The 21,370-nt window shown below is 38.6% G+C and overlaps 1 protein-coding gene across 1 annotated transcript in view; it reads left to right on the top strand.

Annotated features, from left to right (window-relative positions):
* ccdc85al (coiled-coil domain containing 85A, like) overlaps positions 1-21,370 on the top strand; it is a 45,316-nt gene that overhangs the window by 20,909 nt on the left and 3,037 nt on the right. Inside the window, exon 3 of the mRNA XM_037690266.1 lies at positions 18,450-18,507. Coding sequence (XP_037546194.1) covers positions 18,450-18,507 — 58 coding nt within the window. The remainder of the gene's footprint in view (positions 1-18,449; positions 18,508-21,370) is intronic.

Here is a 21,370-nt window from a genome sequence, read left to right as displayed (position 1 = left end):
AAAAAGGCATATCTGGAGGGCCACATTTGATTGGACGATAAGAAAAAGAGGCATATCTGGAGGGCCACATTTGATTGGACGATAAGAAAAAAGGCATATCTGGAGGGCCACATTTGAATGGACGATAAGAAAAAAGGCATATCTGGAGGGCCACATTTGATTGGACAAAAAAAAAAAACCAAGGCGTTACTGGCAGATTGCATTAACCACAGACATATTATGTCTATGGTGTTAACCGGTTCAACATTAGCGGCGTCTCTGGTTCGACATTGACGGCGTCTCCCAACTTCTTTTTCTGCCTCTTAACACAGAACTTGCAGTTACATTTCAAAATAAGAGCAACATAAATACATAGTAGGGAGGGCTAAATGTTTGTTTTTTAATACCTACCCATTACAGCCATCCATTATCTTTTAACCACTTCTTCCATTTTGGGTCATGGGGTCGTCGGTGCCCATGTCCAGCAATCACTGTGCGAGAGGGGGGGGCACCCTGGACAGGTCTCTTGTCCATCACAGAGACACATAGAGACAAACGAGACAAACAACCATTCACTTTCTCACTCACACCTAGGGACAATTTAGAGTAGAATCAGCCTAACATGCATGTTTTTGGTCTGTGGGAGGAAACCAGAGTACCTGGAGAAAACCCATGCATGCACGGAGAGAACATGGAAACTCCACCCAGAAATGCCCCTGGACCGGGATTTGAACTGGCAACATTCTCGCTGAGAGGCAGCAGCTCTACCAGTTGTGCCACCGTGCTGCCTCCCTACAAATTATATAGACTCCAAAATTTAATTGGTTAGATGTGTTCATCCGGGCAGTGAGAGTGAGAGAGTGAATGGTTGTTTGTCTCTATATGGCCCTGATGGACTTGTGACCTGTCCAGAGTGTACCCCACCTCTCGCACAGTGATTGCTGGACATGGGCACCAGTGACCCTGTGCCCCAAAAAGGAAGACGTGGGTAAAGATAATGGATGGATGGATAGGTTCATCCAATAATTACTTTCTGAAAGTTTCAATAAAGTCTCATCAGTGGTTTATGATATTTTGGTAACAGACGCACATGCACAATTAAAATATTTTGGCCTGCCTTTCACTTTTTGATAAAAATTCAAAATTTTTAGAACAAAAGCTAAGAGTATAAATATAAGAGAAGAATTTAATGCTTATTCACAACTACTTATGCTGAACTGGGTACGCTCATTTAGAATGCAAGCTTTGTTGTGCTACCTGACTTCTAGGGGAGTTCTTCAATTTTTCTACAGATTGCACACGTTTTCACATCAGGTGCTTTATGTAACATCGTTTCTAAAAACAGAAAACTCTAAAGGTCTTTTAATGTGGCACAAGAAAGGATTCCTGTTGTTTTCACTCAGGAAAGAAGAGGCAAAATATCGGCAAAACTTGTGAGCAGGTTTCTGCCTCAGAACACAGGCCAACCAGGTCCAAAGGCTCATGGGGAAAGAGGAGACAGAGTCATTAAATGTGGCCGCTTGGTGTTGGAGGAACAGCAAAGCATGTTGGGAAGTTTGAAAGGATCCCATCCATCATAGCTGCTGAAATGAAATGTTGTATCTCGTCATCTCTACCCATCTGAGATCTGATCTGAGGCACGCATCACAATCCACTGCACGTTACCGTGAGCCCAGTCTATTATATTATTCATCAGCTCTGAGGAGGAATGTGCGCTGACATGTTCAAATAGGACAACAGCAGTTTATCTGGCAAGTGTCTGCCTAAATATTTAATTCACCTTTGAGAATCATAGCAGAATGCTGCAACGAAGTGGATCAAGCAACAAAAGAAGAGTTAATGTGCTGTGCTGTCACATCATACACCGCTGTAATGCTTTCAGATTTTCTGTTTGGATCTAAAACTCGCTGAGGAGTTACAAGACTTGAGTGAAACTCTGTAGAGGTTTCAGTAATGCTGCCAGAGGATGACACTGATGAGTGTCTATGATGGGAATCTGTTGGCTGTGTTCTTCAAGTTTGAGTCTTACCATCATCCAGCCTGTTTGCCTTGGACCTTCACACTAAAACCAATCCTCCTCATACAGACATACAACTGGAAAGATATCTCACTTACTTCTTCATCTTGGTCCGACCTGCCGCTCTCTTACACCAACCTGTGAACCTCACCTACCATACTCACTGTTATGTTTTCTCTGCGTAACTTAATTATTTATACACAACAGAACCTTCAATGGAACGTGACTTACTTTGTTGAATATTTGCCGAAGAACCCAGACAGATCAATGCGCACACACACCGCACTTGGTGTTCTTCCATCTAGCACACAAAATAGTACCACTAAACAACGTATTGCTATAACTAAATACATAGCACTCACCTTCCTGTAACCTGGAATTTTCCCCTCCTATCCAAGCCTGAACACCTACAACCAGATTAAGCCTCCTCTGTTTAATATACCAACCTTCCAGAAGATCTTTTGCTTTAAAGAAGAACACCATCTTCATTCTGCTTCCACAGATACTCACCTGTTTCCTCCAAAGTCCAGCCCTGTAAATATTGTAAATAAATTTATTGTTATTTCTTACCTTCAGTTTGTTAAGTCTTGCTGGGTTTCAATTAATCACACTCTGAGAAAACTAACAATACAAATGTGTCAAACTCCTGAATCGAACATGCTTTGTGTTGTCTGGACGTGTTCGTGTGAGCAGACATATATGTCGGTTATTTTACTCTTTTCATCACACTCTAACAAGAATGAGCCCCACTGCATATAGAAAAACTTCAAGGGGTCGCATCTTCCTTCTGCCACACCCTGACTTCATCACAGTTCTTAAACCTCACAGAAAACTATAAGTGTGATAGATGTTCTTCTATGAGTCACTTTTATATACTCCCTACTATAACATGTACAGTGAAAAGAAACTAAGGTCATCTTACGAAAATATCTCACATGACCTTAGAGCTTGGAGTATGGGTTGTAAATAGATCTGTCACGATAACAAATTTTGCTGGGCGATTAATTGTCTCAGAAATTATTGCGATAGCGATAATATTGTTTGAAATTTGACAACAATTAGTAATTATTGTCAAATCTAAGAAGAAATGTTGGTTAATTTGTTTTGGGTGTAGTACCTTTTTTGACCACCAGATGACAGTATAAGACAGTTTGAACTGAAGGATGGATAGTGAGGGAGCGAGCAGCGTGTCTCTTTAAGAAAAATGGGAGGGAGGCCCCTTGACATGACACGGGCTGTCTCTCATTCCTTTTTTCCGTTCTCAAAATGGCGGACACTCGGTGGGGTTTGAGCTCTTTAGCCTAGCATTTTTTACACAAAGTTTTAATTAAAAAAATCAGTAAACAAGTTCTCAGCTTCTTTTTGCAGAGAAAAAACAATTTTTTACACGAAGGCACAGGTTTCAACCATGAATTTTGGAGCTTCGACAAGACAGAGGTTTAGTTCCCTAAGTTGGCCTGTTAGCTTAGCTCGTAGCTTACCTTCTCAGCTTAGCTGCTTTTAATAATCCAAAAAACGCAATTTTGGATGGTTAAAGCGGATTTAAAAGAGAAAAGGGAAAGGGAGGGTCAGTGAAGAACACCGGAGTTGAGCGTTTTGTCATCCAGTGTCTTCGGTAGAAAGAGAGAGACACAATGAAACGATAAAACCGATAAATGAAAACGAGGTTGATAATTGTCATTTATCGTACAATTAATTGATTTATTGTTTATCGCGACTGGCCTAGTTGTAAATGACTGTCAGCTGCTACCACACCAATTTTAAGCACAATATCTGTAAAACTCAGAGTTTAATATATTTTATTTTTGTTTCCCAAGTTCGATTGGCCGTGTTGGACATTTTGAATTGGGTTGATTACAAAAACTATTAGGTTGTAGATTTCGTGAAGTGATTATTTTCCGAGAGTTTCATTAAAGTGCATTTACTGGTGTTGCAGATTTATGTAGAAGGAACCCAGGAATCAGATTTACACAAGGAGCTCAAATAAAACTTAATTTATATCAAATTAAACAAAAGCCGCCAAAGCAGCAAACACTCAGAGACCGATGATTAGAGGCAGGGAGACACACGGCAATTTGAGGAAATATAAGAAATAATTAGACATGGCGTGTAAACACATAATGCTCCACTGAGGAGTGAATGGGGGAAGAGCAACTAAATAGGGGTGTGGCACAAGGGAACACAAAGAAACAGAACAAAGCAGAGAATAAGCAGGCATATTAACCATAAAGGGAAAATAAAAATCAAGATTAAAGATAACAAGACTACCAAAAATAAGCCAAAAACACAGGTCCTGACAACTGGTGCACGAGAGACTTGCTAATAGACGGACAAACACACACAGACACAACAGAAGCATGATCGCCTCTGCCTTCAACAGCAGCAATAAAGAGGCAAAATGTTTACGTACAATCTGTTTTCACACTCACTTGGCCAAATGTTTTGTGCCAAAAATTGGGAATCATAAAAAAAAAAACTACCTCAAAATAATGATAGAAGATCTTTATGCATTTTTCTCCTTTGCTAAAATTATTACATTTTTCCATTCAGCCTCATTCTGAACTATTGGGGGGGGAAATGGCTCCCATTTCATATTTTAGTCCACTTTAAATCACATGAGAGAACTTTGACATTAATCGAACATTACTGTGTACTTTTTTGTTACCTCATTGTACGATAACTTTAATTTGTCTTTTGTTTTACCAGAGGAATGGGATTTTTACAGTTTGTTTTATGGACACAAAATGACAAACTACCAAGCAAATTATTCTTGAAATAGGACAAAAACAGGCGCAGTTAAATTTTGATGCGAATCTACTGCCATTCACTTTTCTTTGACTCAGAACATTATGTGCTCTCTGTTTGTTTGGTTGTTTATTCTCAGGATTCTTGAAAAATAAATGACTATATCTGCATTAAATTTTTAATACAGGCGCAGCACAGACCAACTTAGAAATTATTAACTTTTGATGTTGTTTTGAATTTGGAACTGAGGAGGTTTTAAGCGGTCTTTCTTGTCAGAGGTGCTGCATTTTGTGTCTTTTAATTAAAATAAGGAACAATGCTTCAGCTGTACGTCATGCTTTTCCCTCAGTGTTTTCTACATATTCTATTTCTATCAGTGTCAATAAATCTTTACTCTCTTAGAGCTGTTAGCAAATTTTTGGGAAAATCTTGGGTTCTGGACGGGTTTGATTGAAATCGTTTAAAATAAATTGTCAGCATTTAGGTTTCCTCTTTGGCATCTTGGCTCAGCTGGTAGAGCTGCCGCCTCTCAACAAGACGGTTGCCGGATAGAATCCCGGCTGGGAACTTTTCTGGGAGGAGTTTGCATGTTCTCTGTTCATGTTCATGTTCTCACTGCTAACTGTTAACAGTGCCATGGTGCGAACAGAACCACACTAACAGTACCATGGTGCGAACAGAACCACACTAACAGTACCATGGGGCTAAAAGACCCACACTAACAGTGCCATGCTGCTAACAGAACCACACTAACAGTACCATGCTGCTAACAGAACCACACTAACAGTGCCATGGTGCTAACAGAACCACACCAACAGTACCATGCTGCTAACAGAACCACACTAACAGTACCATGGTGCTAACAGAACCACACCAACAGTACCATGCTGCTAACAGAACCACACTAACAGTACCATGGGGCTAACAGAACCACACTAACAGTGCCATGGGGCTAACAGAACCACACTAACAGTACCATGGTGCTAACAGAACCACACTAACAGTACCATGGGGCTAACAGAACCACACTAACAGTGCCATGCTGCTAACAGAACCACACTAACAGTGCCATGCTGCTAACAGAACCACACTGACAGTGCCAATGCTGCTAACAGAACCACACTAACACTACCATACTGCTAACGGGACCATGTGCATGCTGCTATAGTTGTATTTCTTTTTCACTATTGGCGCCTTGTTTTTGTATTTTTGTTGCATGCTTTTTTTTTTTTCTTGTTGTTTTTTTTGGCGAGTCGAGTTGGTTCTCCTCGTCCTAAGCATTTCATTGCATTGTTGACCTTGTGTTGATTTGCATATGACAAGAAACCAAACCTGACTCTCTCTGTGCATGTTTGGGTTTTCTCCGTGTTCTCCAGTTTCCTCCCACAGACTAAAAACATGCATGTTAGGCTGATTGGTAACTCTAAATTGTCCCCAGGTGTGAGTGAATGGTTGTTTATCTTATTTGTCTCTGTGTGTCTTTGTGATGGACTGGAGACCTGTCCAGGGTGTACCCCGCCTCTCTCACAGTGACTGCTGGATATGGAAACCAGTGACCCTCGTGACCTGATAAGGAAGAAGCGGGTAAAGATAATGAATGGATGGCTCCTGTTTGATGTTTTTTAGGGTTTGAGATTAGATTTATACTCTTTGGGATTCTTGTGTTTGAGTTCTGTTGTGTTTTTATCTGCTCCGTCTTGGTCTCTGCTTGACTTCACTTCAGTTTCCCTAAGTTTGGTTCCTGCTCTCTGGTCTGGCCATGCCCACTCTCAATGGCGCCCAGTTTCATTTAATTCACTTGTTCCTCATTTCCACATTAGTCTCAGTCCTTAAAGCCTCTCAGCTTCAATCTACAAATAAATTGATCAGTGTGCTTTCTTCACGTCACGTCTGGTCATTCTGTGCCTCCTGGCTTTGGTCTGGTTATTTTTGAAGGGCTGTTCTGTGACATAGTTTCAATAGTTTGCATCTTATCAACCGTCAAAGCTGCAGTTTATCCAAGCTGGAGTAATGGTTAGACAAATGAGGGACAGCTATTTAACAACTGTTTTTGGCTTTTAAAACAACTCTTATCTAAGAAACAAGTTTTATTGTGACTGTTTGACAAAATATCAATTCAAAAACAATTGGGTAATGGATATCTTGCCATGTTACTCAAAAGGCAGCCTCGGCCTCAAAAACGGACTTTCTGACTAAACTGCTAGCTGAACGGAAGGTCACTGATCTACAGTGCGTCTCCACAGGCTTCTCCTGCACAGCCAGCCTGAATAATTTATACAGACGATTTTCAGAAGAACTGAGCGAACGGCCACGTGAAATTACCTTGTATTGATTCTGTAAATTGAGAGAAAAAGAGGGTGTGATAGGAAGATATCGGCAGATCAGAGACGATTGGACGATGAGCAATGTGAGCAGGCTGGCGTGTTTATTGCTGTAATTCAGACTTCAATGTCAATTTTATCACTGGGTTTGATAAATTCGACCAATGCAGTTGTTCAGAATTTCTTTAAAAAGGTGAAAGAAATTTTCTTTTTTAGCATTTATTAATTAGTATTTTTAATCAAACTATTTAAAATGGTCTTAAATAATCTCTATAAACTGAGATTATGAGTAACGGTGTTACAAATGTGTGTCTGGCTGTAAATGGAGAAAAGGTGTACCCATCTGCAGTGATTTATTCAGTGTGGGAGCAGCATCTCCCAAGCCAATCTCACAGATTTCTTTGTGGTAACATTTTGAGCCTTTCACCAGTGCCGGGGAGTACAGAGGTGGAATTTAAGGAGCTTAGCGCCCACATTATTCTGGAATAATCACATTACCTGTACTGTATACTCCTGCTCTGACCCACACCAAACCCTGTTTCCTCTACACAGCTCTCACATCCTAATAAATCCAATTTTGGACTTAACACCCTGCCCAAAACTAAATCAGCAAACGCCACCCGACTGTGCCGTGTGCTTATTTATTTCACAAGTCCCCTCGAGGAGGTCACAGATGCTGGTAGGAAGATACTAAGGTACTTTCAGAGAAAGTATCCACAAACACCAACTTCTCTGTAAGAAACTCTAGATTTAAGAGTCTGTGCTGAGCTGCAGCGTCACAAGACCTTAGACAATCTTGTGACTTTGTTTGCATGTGTGTATCAACTCATTCATTCAAGCTGAAACTGAGCGCTGAATCAGCATCAATGGTATTAAGTGACCGTTCATTTTTCAAACCATTCAGCCTGACCGAATTTGCTAATTTTTTTTTTGTTTTTGTAACTTTTATGCATTTCAAAATATTAACTTGAACACAAAATTCCCCTTTAAAACGTTTCTTTAAAATCTGCTTTAGCATCCTTGCTCTTTTTTTTTTTATAACCCTTAGCTTTAACCTACTCTTTTGCTATTTTTAGCATTCAACTAGCCTTTTACCACTTAGCTAATATTTTTCCTACTTGAGTTTAAGCTAGTCTCTCTCTACTTTTAGCTAGTCTTTTGGCTATTTTTAACTTTTATCTACACTTCAGTTGTAACTTTTATCCAACATTTTGCTATTTTTGTTTTTAGCCACTGTTCTGATACATTCAGCTAGCCTTTAGCCATAGCAAGTCTTTTTATTTACTTTTACCTACAATTTTGTTACGTTTGGCTTTTAGCTTTCATTATACTTAATTTTTTTTTAAATTTCTGTCCTCTTTTTAACAAGTCAGGTCCTCTGGATGGGTTCTTTTTTTGCTCCGGATGGAAGACAAAACGTTTCTCCCTTAAAGAAACTGGTCCAAATGACATGATTTAACTTTTTTTTTGTGGATGATTGAGCCTACAAACCTTTTTTCTTAACCATTTTGTCCTTGGTGTCCTCAGGCTATTTCTGTGAGTAGCAAGTTGGCCATCTGGCCTAAAACATTGGATTGTTATAGCCTACATGATGACTGATTGTTTTGGGCGGATGTTCTTTTTTTTTTTTTTGCATGTGTTAAAAGCCTGCTTCTGAGATTCCAACAGGAGGTTGGGTTGAAACACAGCGGTGAAGGCTATTTATGGGATAGATCTGGTTGGCAGGCCGCAAACTGATGAAGTCTTCCAGATAACAGACAAAATGTTTTTCCCTTAAAGAAACTGGTCCAGATGACATGATTTAACCTTTTTTTTTTAATCTTCTTTGTTGAAACGTCACGTCTTTTATCCAAAAGACCATCAGAATCTGTCCAGAGGACTTGACTCAACATTGTTAGATGTATCTACCTGGATTATTGAGCAAGCATCAGGACATTCTGTCCTCTTTGTTTTAACTTTAACAACTCAGTTTCAAATTTATCAGAGTCAGTCAGAGTCAGAGTTTCTTTATTGTCATTCGCACCTCATGTGGTACATGTGGTGGAGCGAAATTATGTACGCAGGGTCCCAGTTACATCCAACAATAAAATGTATAAGAAAAACAGTAATGACATCTAAGATATGAACTAAGAAAAACATCAACTAAATATACACTAAGCACTCATGACATAAAACATTGAACATCAGCACAAACATGAACATGAGTCTGTGAGCAGATGTGCACGCATGAACACATCAACATTGAAACAGATCAGCAGCAACATGATATGGTTTTTCACAGTGATTATTCTAGTTAGAGATTCATGAGTCTAACAGCCTCAGGGTAGAAGCTGTTCCTCAGTCTAGTGGTTCTACACTTAATGCTCCTTAACCTCCTTCCTGAGGGGAGTGGGGCAAAAAGTGTGTGTGCTGGGTGGGTGGGGTCCTTCATGATGCAGGTGGCCCTCTTCCTGCATCTGGAGGTGTAGATGTCTGTGATGGTGGGGAGACTGATTCCAACAGATTTCTGTGCAGCCTTCACCACTCTCTGCAAAGCTTTTCTTTCTGCAGCTGTGCAGCAAATTTCAGCAAAGTCTTTTAACTGTCAGTATTCTACAACGGAGCTTTAGGGCCATGCTAAGAATTTTTTTTTTTTTTACATTACCACCCTAAGGAAAAAAATAATTAAAAGCCATTAAATTATGAGAATAAAGTCGTACAATACTTTTTTCAGCTCTCTTTTACCTTCCCCCCCCCCCCCCCACGAGTCAGATCCACAACGCGACCTGTCAATCAATCCAGTAGGAGTGTCAGCAAATGACCAATCCGAAGCTAGATGAGTCGTAATATTATCCGAACTCCAACACGATAAAACAGGGTTTACTGCATTCTAACTGTGGTAAAATGAAGACTGTTGAGCATCTTGTTAAGTTCTACTTTGGTATTGGTTTTACAAATAAGGAGATAGTTAGTCTGTCAGCACATCAACATCAGATTATTATCAGGACTTTGAACCTGCTTACAGTAAGGTGGTACAATCTGATGGGCTGCAGCGCAGCTCTGCAGGTACGGAGCATTTAGCTTCGGATTGGTCATTTGCTGACACGCCTACTGGATTGATTGACAGGTCGCATTGTGGATCCGACTCGTGGAAAAAATAAAAAAAATAAACAAGAGTTAAAAAAAAAAAAAGAAGTCTCGTACGACTTTATTTTCGTAATACTAGGATTTTATTCTCGTAATTTTATGGCTTAATTTTGTTTTTTCTTAGCGTGGCCCTAAAGCTCTGTCATAGTATTCACACTCCAGTTGCAGAAAATGTATATAGGTGTATTTGTGTGCTTAACTGGTTTAAGACCTAAAAAATGAGTTAACTTGAGCTTAATATACTGAACAAGAAACATTTCAGCTTCCACAAACTGTTGAAAGGTTTATTGTATTTTTACACTTTTCTCATTTACATACTTTGGCATTAAGCCCTTTTGTTGGGGCATACTGCAGATGCATTTGCAGTAAATGCACATGACAGCAGTTTAAGTCGTTACACTAGGGTTGCTAATTGTCCTGTAAAATAGTTTCCTAACTTAAATTTAAAATACATTGTTCCAATTTGGAAATATTGTTTCTCTTTGTTCCAACGCGATGTTGTCTCTACAGTGTTTAGGCATCGCCTTTAAAGCCATTTGTGAAAACTTTTTGATTCCTCCACTTTGGATCATCACACATTAACTTGGTTTGGTTAAGTGATCACAACTTTTAAATCGTGTGTTTATGAATGATAAAGAACAAGAGGTCAAATACAACAACGTGCAGCTAAGAAGAAATCGTTGGTTTTATTAAGTAAACCAGTCTACTTTCACAAAAAAAAAAAAAAAAAAATCTGTAGAGTTAAGGTTCTTTCCTGTGCTCATGTAATCCAATTTTATTTTTGCTCAGTACATTTTATTCAAACTGGATCCTGGTGTTCATTTTAAGCTTGCGCCGCAGTAGCTGTTGAAAACAAAGTATGAGATTTTTAGTGTGTGATGTGCTGAGTCAATTGATTCTTTAGTTATTTGTAAAATAAAAAATATGGTGATACTGCAGCCCCTTAGATAATATTGTTGCCTTTAGAAGCCAATAATGATGAGTCAGCAATAAACATGCAGTAAATAAAGCTAAGACGTCGTAGCAATAGCTTCCCTTTACTTGCACCTTGCTCCATTTGTATTAATTTATGGTTGCTGTGCTAAAATGACTAGAATTAAAGTAGATTATATTGTTTTAACCCAATAATATGAATATTATGTTAAACAAACTGAAGCTTTTTAAAATATTTAAAAAAATTTATAGTTACGTACACTTATCCAGTTCTAATGACAGTGTGACAAACTAATGAAAACATGCAGGCAAGAACTTGTTGTAAAGAACAAAAAGGGTCAGAACAAAACCATTTTTTATTTTTTTTACAAACAATGGATCATCTCACTATAAACACCTGGTCAGATACAGTACATTTAGCTTTATTTAGCCATGATCAAATCAGAAGTGAACACTTAAGAGAGGGATGAGTTAAGCTAAGGAAATAAAGTTTTGTTATTATAAAATTGTATGAATTCAAGTTAAGCAGAAGAGTTCATGTTTTAATGCAAATTTCCACCAACTCACATCTCCCAGTTTATTACATCTGTTCAAGCAAACACCATGATATAGATTTTCAATTTTGCCCAACTTTGACATCAGATAGTTTTGGATATGCTCAACATGGTGTGTTTTACAACTTGTTTTCAACATGGAACATCTTGCAACAGAATTATATTTTTTTAAGTAATTGACCAACATGAAACCATGTCCATCTGCTCCAAACATCAAATCAACTTTTAACAATTCTTGCTTCTCACTAAAGCTAATCTCAGCTGCTGATTAATGATTTAGGCCTGTTTATCATGATTTGTGTTTTAGAGTTGAACCCAGACAGAGGTGGGGAACTCCAAGGTAAAATAAAGGAATTCATTTATTAAACAAGAAGACAAAAGGCTGACGTGGCAGCAAAATGTCCATTAATAACAGGAGCAGGGTGACACGGAGGAAGACAATCCATGGAATCAGACGCTGAACTTAAAGGGACACTAATGAGACACAATGATGAACACCTGGGGTGATTGGGATTGGGAGCAGGTGAAGCAGGAGCTGGCAACATGAGGGAAGACACACTGGGGAAAGCAGGAAACATAATAAACACAAGAACGTACAGAAATACAAGACAGAACACAGATTCTCACGTAGTTGCCTTTTCCAGTTTTTTTTTTTTTTCATGACTTTGTCCTCAGTGCTGGAATGAAAATCTTTTGGGCCTCATGTACAAAAGAGTGTGCAGCTCTCAAACTGAAAGTTGGTATAAGGACACAGTTTGTAGTGTGTAAACACAAAATATTCAGATTATCAAACTGTGCACATGTTTCTGCACACCTTTCCACTGTACATGCCTATTTACATGAAACAGAACACAGCTGCACATACTGCTTGGACCGCCCTGTCCTCTCCCATGAATAAACATGCAAATTAGTATAAGTACAGTGCTGTTAGAAGAGCAAGGGGTGGCTGTGGAACGACATGTCTGGTCCTCCCTGCTCAAGCTGACCCCATGACTTGACTCCTGAACAGGCAGCAAATAATGGATGGATGGATAGAGTATAAGCACACAACAGGCTTTCACCTTGTGTCCAAATAACCATGGTGAAGACTTAAGTACAAAAAAAGGTGGGGGATGTTAAATGGTTGTATTAATGTTGGGGAGGCAAGCTGTAAAATTTTATTTGATCTTCATTCCTTTGGGGTTAGTAATAAGAACAAAAAATATAGCAAACGGTGGCAAATGCTGTTAATTCAGCAAGATCCAAATTCTGGTCCTTGCATGAATAAAACAAACAAACAAGTGGTCCAGCATCAAAATTATCCAAGTAGCTGCACATCAACGGTGAGTTTCAGCCCCAGTTAATATGAATTTGGTGTATGGCTTTATACAGTTAAGGCCGTTCCATACAACTGGCATAGCACGGCTCAGGGACGTCTGTAAAATACCCAACCTGCCAGCCTTGTCTGAACGGCTCTGGTTCAAAGGAACCCCAGCCTGGTGAGGGCTTAAACTGGAACCATGCATGGTGGGACTGGGGCCATTCCTGCACAGAGTTCATTTAGTGGCCCTGTTTATGAGCCAGTCATCATTGTCTAAAAAAGTTAAATCTGGTCCTCTGGACATGTCCAGAAGACCAGATTTAACTTTTTTAGATTTTTCTACCTGGATTATTGAGCATGCATCGGGACAGTCATCATTGTGTGCCAACAGGTTGGTGAGATCCCTGAAAACATGCTCTGCTTGAATTCCTTCATTGTCGATGTCTTCCTGCAGCACCAACGCTGCCATTGTTCCATAGTAATGTGCAACTTTAGCAGCTATGTATGGTCTTGTGTCATTGTCAACCTTATGAGTCCTCCAATGTGACTTTTTCCGCATTAATATGCTGATCCAATACCAGTGACATTGGAAGTGCCCCTCAGACAATACGAATACATTTTATGTGCCTTAACTGTCTTCTGCCTTCTGTTGATGTGGCCCTCTTCTAACAAGGGGGAGCTTGAAGCCTCAATGAGAACTTCTCCAAACTGAAATCAATCTGACAGCTAACTACTGCAGGTCAAACCCTAACTAATCAAAATTATGCTAACAACTGTACTATCAAATATCAGAAATATTCTTTAAAATGTGTTTTTGTTTATCATTTAGGCTGATTCCAATGCCAGCATTGAATTTCTTCCTGGACTGATCCACTAAAATATGTTCAGATACTGTTTCAGGAAGTATACAAAAAGGAATGAGCTAAACTTTTGAGGTACCATATTTTTCGCCATATAAGTCGCACCTGTTTTGCATAAATTTGCAAGTGCTGCAACTTATACACCAAAGCGACTAATATGCATTTTCCCCCCATATTTATATTCCAATTTTTGACTGAGATCTGACAAACTAATTCATTCTGACATGGAAAATATTGAACACTACCATTTTCAGCCGCTAGAGGGCCCTTGACATATATGGCAGGCCAAGTGTCTCATTAATAGGTAAAAGTGGCTATTAATGCGACACTTAGCTTGCCATACAAAGCCACCTTCGTCTCGCTCCAGAACTCCTGGAACAAATGTTAAATTAGCTGCATTTCGCCGAGCCGCCCAGGCAAAGTGCAGCTGATTTGACTATTAAAGTGCATTTATTAAGCAAAAGTTAGACTGAGACAAACCTTTTCTATAATTTTGAGCAAAACAAATAATTGTTTTTAAGTTGTAATCTTGTTAAATTCTTGTTAAGGTCCTCCCATGCACGCTCCTGCGGCCACTATTTGGCAGCCAATCGATTTTTGGCACAACACCGGCCCAAATTTCTGGGTGGTCAGCGGTGACGCATAAGAAACGCGACATGTCAAGCTGTGACGCATAATAGATGCGACTTATATGGTGAAGCGACTTATTTATGTGTTTCTCCAAATTATTTGACATATTTGGACTGATGTGATTTATACAGCGGTGTACGGCGGCAAGTACGTTTTTTTTTTTTGTGTGTTTTTTGTTCTGAGAAAAAGAACTGCATATTGTTTTACCTTTTCCCACACACAAAAATACCCCCAACATTGCTTTGTCCCCCAAGACCTTGAAAGGAGTTTGCAGTGTTTTATCGTCCTGCATCATACCCCTTTCATCCCATAAACACCGTGAAAGAAAAGGGGCCAGGGAAGCAGTGAAGGTGGCTACTTGAATCTTTGGCACAATGAGGCGGTCACAAGAGTGTTATGAATCTTTAATGTGAGATGTTACCGTACTAAGGAGAGGAAGTGTACTGAAAACATGATTATGGACTCCTGGGGAGGAGGAGATTGTTGGCAGAGAGAGGAAGAGATAGAAATTTCAAGCAAAGCGCCGAGGACAAAAGAATTTCGAAGGGCAAAGGAGGTACAGGGAAACAATATTTTCAACTTGGAACGCTTAAGACGAAAACACATTTTCACATCTTAAGTAAAACTACAATGTCCGGTACTATGGAAAGTTTAGATTTACATTTTGTCTGACACAAAAACAGTTTGGATAAACAGATATTAAGCAGATCGCCAGCCTTAGGTTGCATCATGGGCCTGGCTTGTGTTTAAAGTTAAATGAGTAGCGCTACATCCATCACAGTGCCAGGCTGGGTGTATGACACTTTACTGCTCTGCACTGTTCAGCCTGTCAGTCATTCTGCAAAGTGATTGCTTTATTTCACTCTGTCCCTGGCGTCATCGGCGATTAAACTTTATATAAATCAGCTTGTGTGGGCGCCGGTCTGAACAGATTCCTATTTAGCCACAGAATGAAGGTGCATCACTAAAACGTGCACCCCAGCAGCACAATTTACAAGGTTAAAGATGAGAAAACGTGGTTGTGGTTATGTATTAAATGCATTGTTTTTAATCAAATAAAAATATAACTAAGTACAGGTCTAGAGTTTATTTAAGAAATGCATATTATCCACTTCCTTTTATGCCAGAAATTTAGACTATCTTCTTACATTTATGTTTGTTCTACCACACTACATTTTAGCTCAACATCTGTAAATGCCACTGACCATTTTTGAATTAGCTACGGTCAGTTAGATGTGACGGCCATCTTGAATTGGGTTATTTGTAAATCCATTGTTTAGCGTTGAATAAAAACCAGTCCACTGGTTCATGAGATATTTTGCTAACATGACAGACAGTCCAACACACACTCTTCAGTTGCCTTTAAATGTCGGCAGCAGGTGATAATTAAATGTTTTTCTCAGCATCAAGTGACAGGAACTACACTGTACCAGTGAAAAGAGAGGAGTTGAACATTATTTTTACAGAAGAATCAAATCTGGATATTTTTAGTAAAACTATTTACATTCAGCTGGCTTCTCTCCTTCTGTCTCTTTCCCTCTGAAGTGGATTTTTTTTGTCAGTTTTTATACCCTTGTAAACTGAGTGAGAAAACCCTTTTTGTCCACTACAACCTGCAAATTAGTGCCACAACTAATCTGATTTTACCACTTTTATTAAAGTTTATTTTACATATGTCTGTCAGTTCAGGGTGGTTCCTTGGTCCAGGTTTTATCCAGATTGATGACAAACCCTTCAGCCTCCCAATGTATGATTTGCCCTTTTGTAAATTTATTTGTGTGAATGTTGATTAGGATCCACACTATTGTTTATTAGTTTTGAATTTTTTTTGTAATATTATTTTGGAATTCAACCACTTCCTCATTTTTTTTGCCATTATAGCCATTCATATATTGGAACATTTTACTTATTCAGGAGATGGGTGTACAGTAATAATTTTTGGGTTTTGTAACTTCATCCATCCATCCATCATTCGTCCATCCATCCATCCATCCATCCATCCATCATCTTTACCCGCTTCTTCCTTTGTAACTTTTACATATTAAACTACCTTTTCCACAATACATTGACATCTCGTAATTTGTTCAAAACAAAGTTCTCTTTGAAATTTGCTTCAGCATACTTGCGCTATATTTGCTTTTGGTACTGTTTCTTGTTGGACCTACTGTTTTAGCCTTAAGCTAGCCTTTTGCTACTTTTAACTCATAGCTACCATTCTGCTTCTTTGAAGTTTTAGCTAGGTTTTGTTGGTGCTACTTTTAGCCAGTGCTTTGTTAGTTTTTTACATTTAGCTAGCTTTTTTATATAGCCTTTAAATATCTATAGCCTATAGCATTTAGTAGCATTTAGCTAACATTAGCATTTAGTAGCATTTGTTGTTAAAAGTATTCTTTTGCTACCTTTAAGTTTTAACTGTCCTTTTCCTACTTTTAACATTTAACAAACCTTTTGCTGTTGTTACCTAGCATTTTGCTTCTTTTAGCTTCTGGCTAACAATTGGCTTATTTTTTTTTTTCCTTCAAGCTAACCTTTTGATACTTTTAGCTAGTCTTTTACTATTTAAAAGTTTTAATTCATGTTTTGCTACTTTGATCTAGCACTTTTCTACTTTTTGCTTTTAGCTAGCATTTCACTATTTTTTAGCTTATAGTATTCTGCTTTTAGCTTTATTTTTCAGTTCAGTGTTGCCAGATAAGAGTCGAGGTATTCCAGCCCTAAAATCTGTTAAAGACCACCCCATCATACAAAAGCCCTCCCAATATTGTTATATTTAATATTTGAACATGAATGCACATCAGTACAAGCCAAGGTAATTTAACACTATGTGGCAAAACGCAACAATACAACAAAATCTGCCCAGAGTTGTTCTCCGTAACTGACTCTGACCCAGCGACGTCAGATTCAGTGTCACATGACACTGACATACTATGTTTGCAGATGGATTCATAACAACCACGTAGACTGCTTCACATAGAAGACACAAACTATGATCTGTGCGCACACGCAAATATGCTAAGCTTATTTCTACATAACTGAAATAATTAAATTTACTATTGTTGATTTTGAATTCTAACCTTTAATGCTGATTAGATTGTTGGCTGTTGGATTGAAGCTAATTGTCGCTTTCCCACTCTTTTCTGTAACTCTTTATGTTTTCCCCACTTTGGCATTTTCCTGCTAGGTTTATCACACCAGATCCACCTGCTGCTAAAATTAGCATAATTTATGGCGCCGCCTCACCAGTTCTCTGTTGTCAACGCACTGGCAGATGACAATAGCCAATCACTGATAGAGAAAGGTCATGGGAGCTTTTGCTATGAACCAATAATGACGAATGGTTGGTTGAAATGTGCTTTAATAGGTTCACTCAAAAACCGCTGGTCTAGCTCCAAATCTGCCCAAATTATCCCCGCCACCCGCCCAAAGCAATTTTTACCCACACAATCAGAATGAAAACCGCCCAATTGCGCAGTAAACCACCTAATCTGGCAACACTGTTTCAGTTTCAGCATTCCTTAGCAAATTCCTGCAGTATTTCAGCACTCAGAATTCGCACTGCATTTTTGAACAAAATGTGATTTCATTCGTATTTTATTTTATTTTTTTACCTATCAGCATAATTGCGTTGAGACTGTCTTGTTTGTAGACATAAAAGTGTATTTACTCATCTGATCTTCCTCCCATCGAGTGGAGGATTAGGCATTTCCCAAAATGCCTGCCACACTTTGTCTTTCAGTTTGTCTTTTAGTTTAGACAGTTGTACGTGTAATGTGTGCGGTGACATATTCCCTCTGTCACATCTGACATACATTTCAAACACCAGCAGAAGCTGCGAGTCATTCGAAGTGTTTTATTCATGAGTCATCTTTATGTGCTTTAGCTGTCTAAACAGACACGCGTCAGCTCTAAATTAATGAGGCCTGTCACAACAGCACATTTAAGACTTTTCCTCTGTGTCTCCCCTCTTCTCTCTTTTTGCCACAGCGTTGATATCAGCTGGCTGCTGCTCCAACAACTGTAGAAATGTCAAGCTATGGGACAGGTAACAACCCCTCTCCACCTTGTTTTTTCTTTCTTCCCATGAGCCTCTTTTGAGTTAATAAGACTCTTTGAAGGAAGAAGAGCAGCAAATGAAGGTCATTGTCTGTTCTTTTCACAGGGGTCCATAATCTTGTAATGAGCTCCCATTATTCTGCTTAACCAGGCACTGTGCTTTCTTAGCTGTCGTCTTGAAGTCTTTTTAATATTTGTTCAGCTGGATGGATTTTCGTTTGCAGGACTTACGTGAAATAATAATAAAAAAATAAAAAAAAGTGAGAAAGAGATGAAATGTTGCAATATGTTCTCATAATTTTCATGCTCATCAGCGAGACAAAGCACGATCCTTGTTAATTGTAGTGTCATTTAAACAGTAAGTTATTACTCATTGTCGACGGTGCTTATCCATAACGTTATCTGTGTGCATTTGTCTGTTATCGAAATATCTCGTGAACCACTGGATGAAATCGAATGAAATTTGCAGAACCTAATCACTTGATGCACATATACAAAGGATTACCTTTTGAAGTCAATCCAATTGAAAGTGGCTGCCACAGTTCATCAATCATAACCCACAGAGAAATGCTTAGAACTTGGTATGCACGATATTATTGGCATGGTATCGGTAACGGTCGATATTAGCGATAAAGTTAAATATCAGATATCAGCCATTCCATCAAAATAACTCACCGATATAAAAGGCTTCTGTTTTAAGTTCATTTTTAATTTAAGAAACTGCCAAGTATATCTATTAATGCACTACTACTTATGGGCTTTTCACTTGTCGCTTGTGAACAGATTTAATTTAGATTTGTGAAAATTTACAAATTTGCACTGTTCGAGTGTTGTCATTGTGTTAGAGAGAGTAAATGTCATGAATAAATTTGAGATTAAACATAATCCAAGTTGAAGTGTTACATCATTTTCAGCCCCTTTTTGGCATCTGCATTTGGTAGCAGATCAAATTGTCAAAGACCATGCAGAATAATGTAGTATTTTAATTCCACAGCAGAGAAAGCTTTGTAGTCTATGTAAGTCTAGGGGAAAATATCGGTATTGGTTTGGGTATCGTGTATCGGCCAAATACGTTTTAACATATTAGCATTTCGGATATTGGCCAAAAATCCAATATCATGTGTCCCTACTTAGAACATAGTTAAATCTCCCAATATGGAGCTAAAGTTTGATGTGGCATGTTCTGAGCCCTAACGAATTTTGTAATATTGCATGAAATTGCACATAACGTCATTTACAAGTTTTGAACAAGTTCAAGTTCAAGAATTTTTATTATCTCCAAGGGAGAATTTGTTTCGCAGTCAGTAGGCACACAAAACATCCATACTAGACAAGACATTGAGACCTTAAAATAACAATACATGAAATCATCAATGTTCATTGAGAAGCCTGGTCGCTACAGGGATGAGTTAGTTTTTCAGTCTGTTCGTTCAACATCTGGGTAGAAGATACCTGCGTCCAGATGGAAGCACCCTGAACTCACCATGGAGTGGATGATCAGGATCTGCCAGAATCAGCCTAGCCTTGTTCTCTGACCTCACTTTGTGTAGGTCAGTGAGGTTCTGTAGGCTATGTCAGCAGTTTTGTTGCACATCCTGACAATCCCTGAGAGTTCGTTCCTGTTTTTGAATGTCAGAAGTCCCAAACCATCAGATGAAGGTGAAATTTAAAAGCGACAATAAAATACGAATAAAACATTCTCATAAAAATAGAATCAACATTAAAACCACAGAGCTTCCGATTAAAAGTACATTTTCTGGTGGGCCTTCTTACAACAAAAGGTTATACTGTATCCCCATCTCTTCTCATCATGCGACGCTCTTAGTTTAACTCTGAATGCAGTGGGTGATCTGCATTCCTTTAAAGATGGTTAGGCCTTTATTCAGATGTTTTTCTATGCATGGACTACCTCAGATGTAATCAGTGGGTTTGCAGAGCTAGAGGTGACCCTCTCCTGTCACGTTGCCAACTACATCCTCAATCAGGCCTCAGTGGGAGGCAACAGGACTGTGCTAATATATAATTAGCATAAGATAAAGCATACTTTTCTCTGGAGAACAGTAAGCATTCTTGGTAACTCATGTGCACGTTATCTCGTATAATCCCAATATAATTGTTTTTTTTTTCATACACAGTACCCTTTTTTAATAACGTTTCAAATAATACCTCCCTCCTTTTTATTTCCCCCAGTAGCGTTCTCTTACCTCCCACAAAACTATCAGGTGATGAAAAGAAGAAAGTGTGCTTTGTGTCAGATAATTTGCAAGCTCAGAGAAAGGCAACAAGGATGCGCTAACAGTGCAGACTGAAGTCAGGTCCCGCAGATGTCCCTGGGCTCTCTGCTGAGGTGGAGAACAGATGTAAGCAGCAACAAAACATCCTGATGAGTTATACAAACGAAAGCCTGAAGAGACGACAATGTCGTTAGGGTGTAGGGTTCCAGTCTTGTGTTTCATTTTTGGTTCATCCTGGTCTCTGTCTTCATCTGTCTGTTGTGAGTTGATCCCACTCTGTTATTTTGAAACATTTTACTTAGTGAACTTCACATTCTGTTTAAACTTGTTCAAGTAGGTTATTTTCTAAGTTGTGTCTGGGTCCTAAGGTCACACTATGTTTCTTTTTGTTATCAGCTCAACTGCATTGTTTTTATTATCATCTTCAGCATATATATATTCATACTTTGTATATATATATAAATATGTATGTATGTATGTATGTATCTATGTATATATCTATTTATCTATGTATATATCTATGTATCTATGTATCTATCTATGTATCTATCTATGTATCTATCTATGTATCTATCTATCTATCTATCTATCTATCTATCTATCTATCTATCTATGTAT

Source organism: Nematolebias whitei, chromosome 16 (assembly GCF_014905685.2).
Source record: "Nematolebias whitei isolate Nwh7 chromosome 16, NemWhi1, whole genome shotgun sequence".
NCBI classification, from domain to species: Eukaryota; Metazoa; Chordata; class Actinopteri; order Cyprinodontiformes; family Rivulidae; genus Nematolebias; species Nematolebias whitei.
Note: the sequence above shows the minus strand (reverse complement) of the source record. Positions and strands in the feature narration are given on the sequence as shown.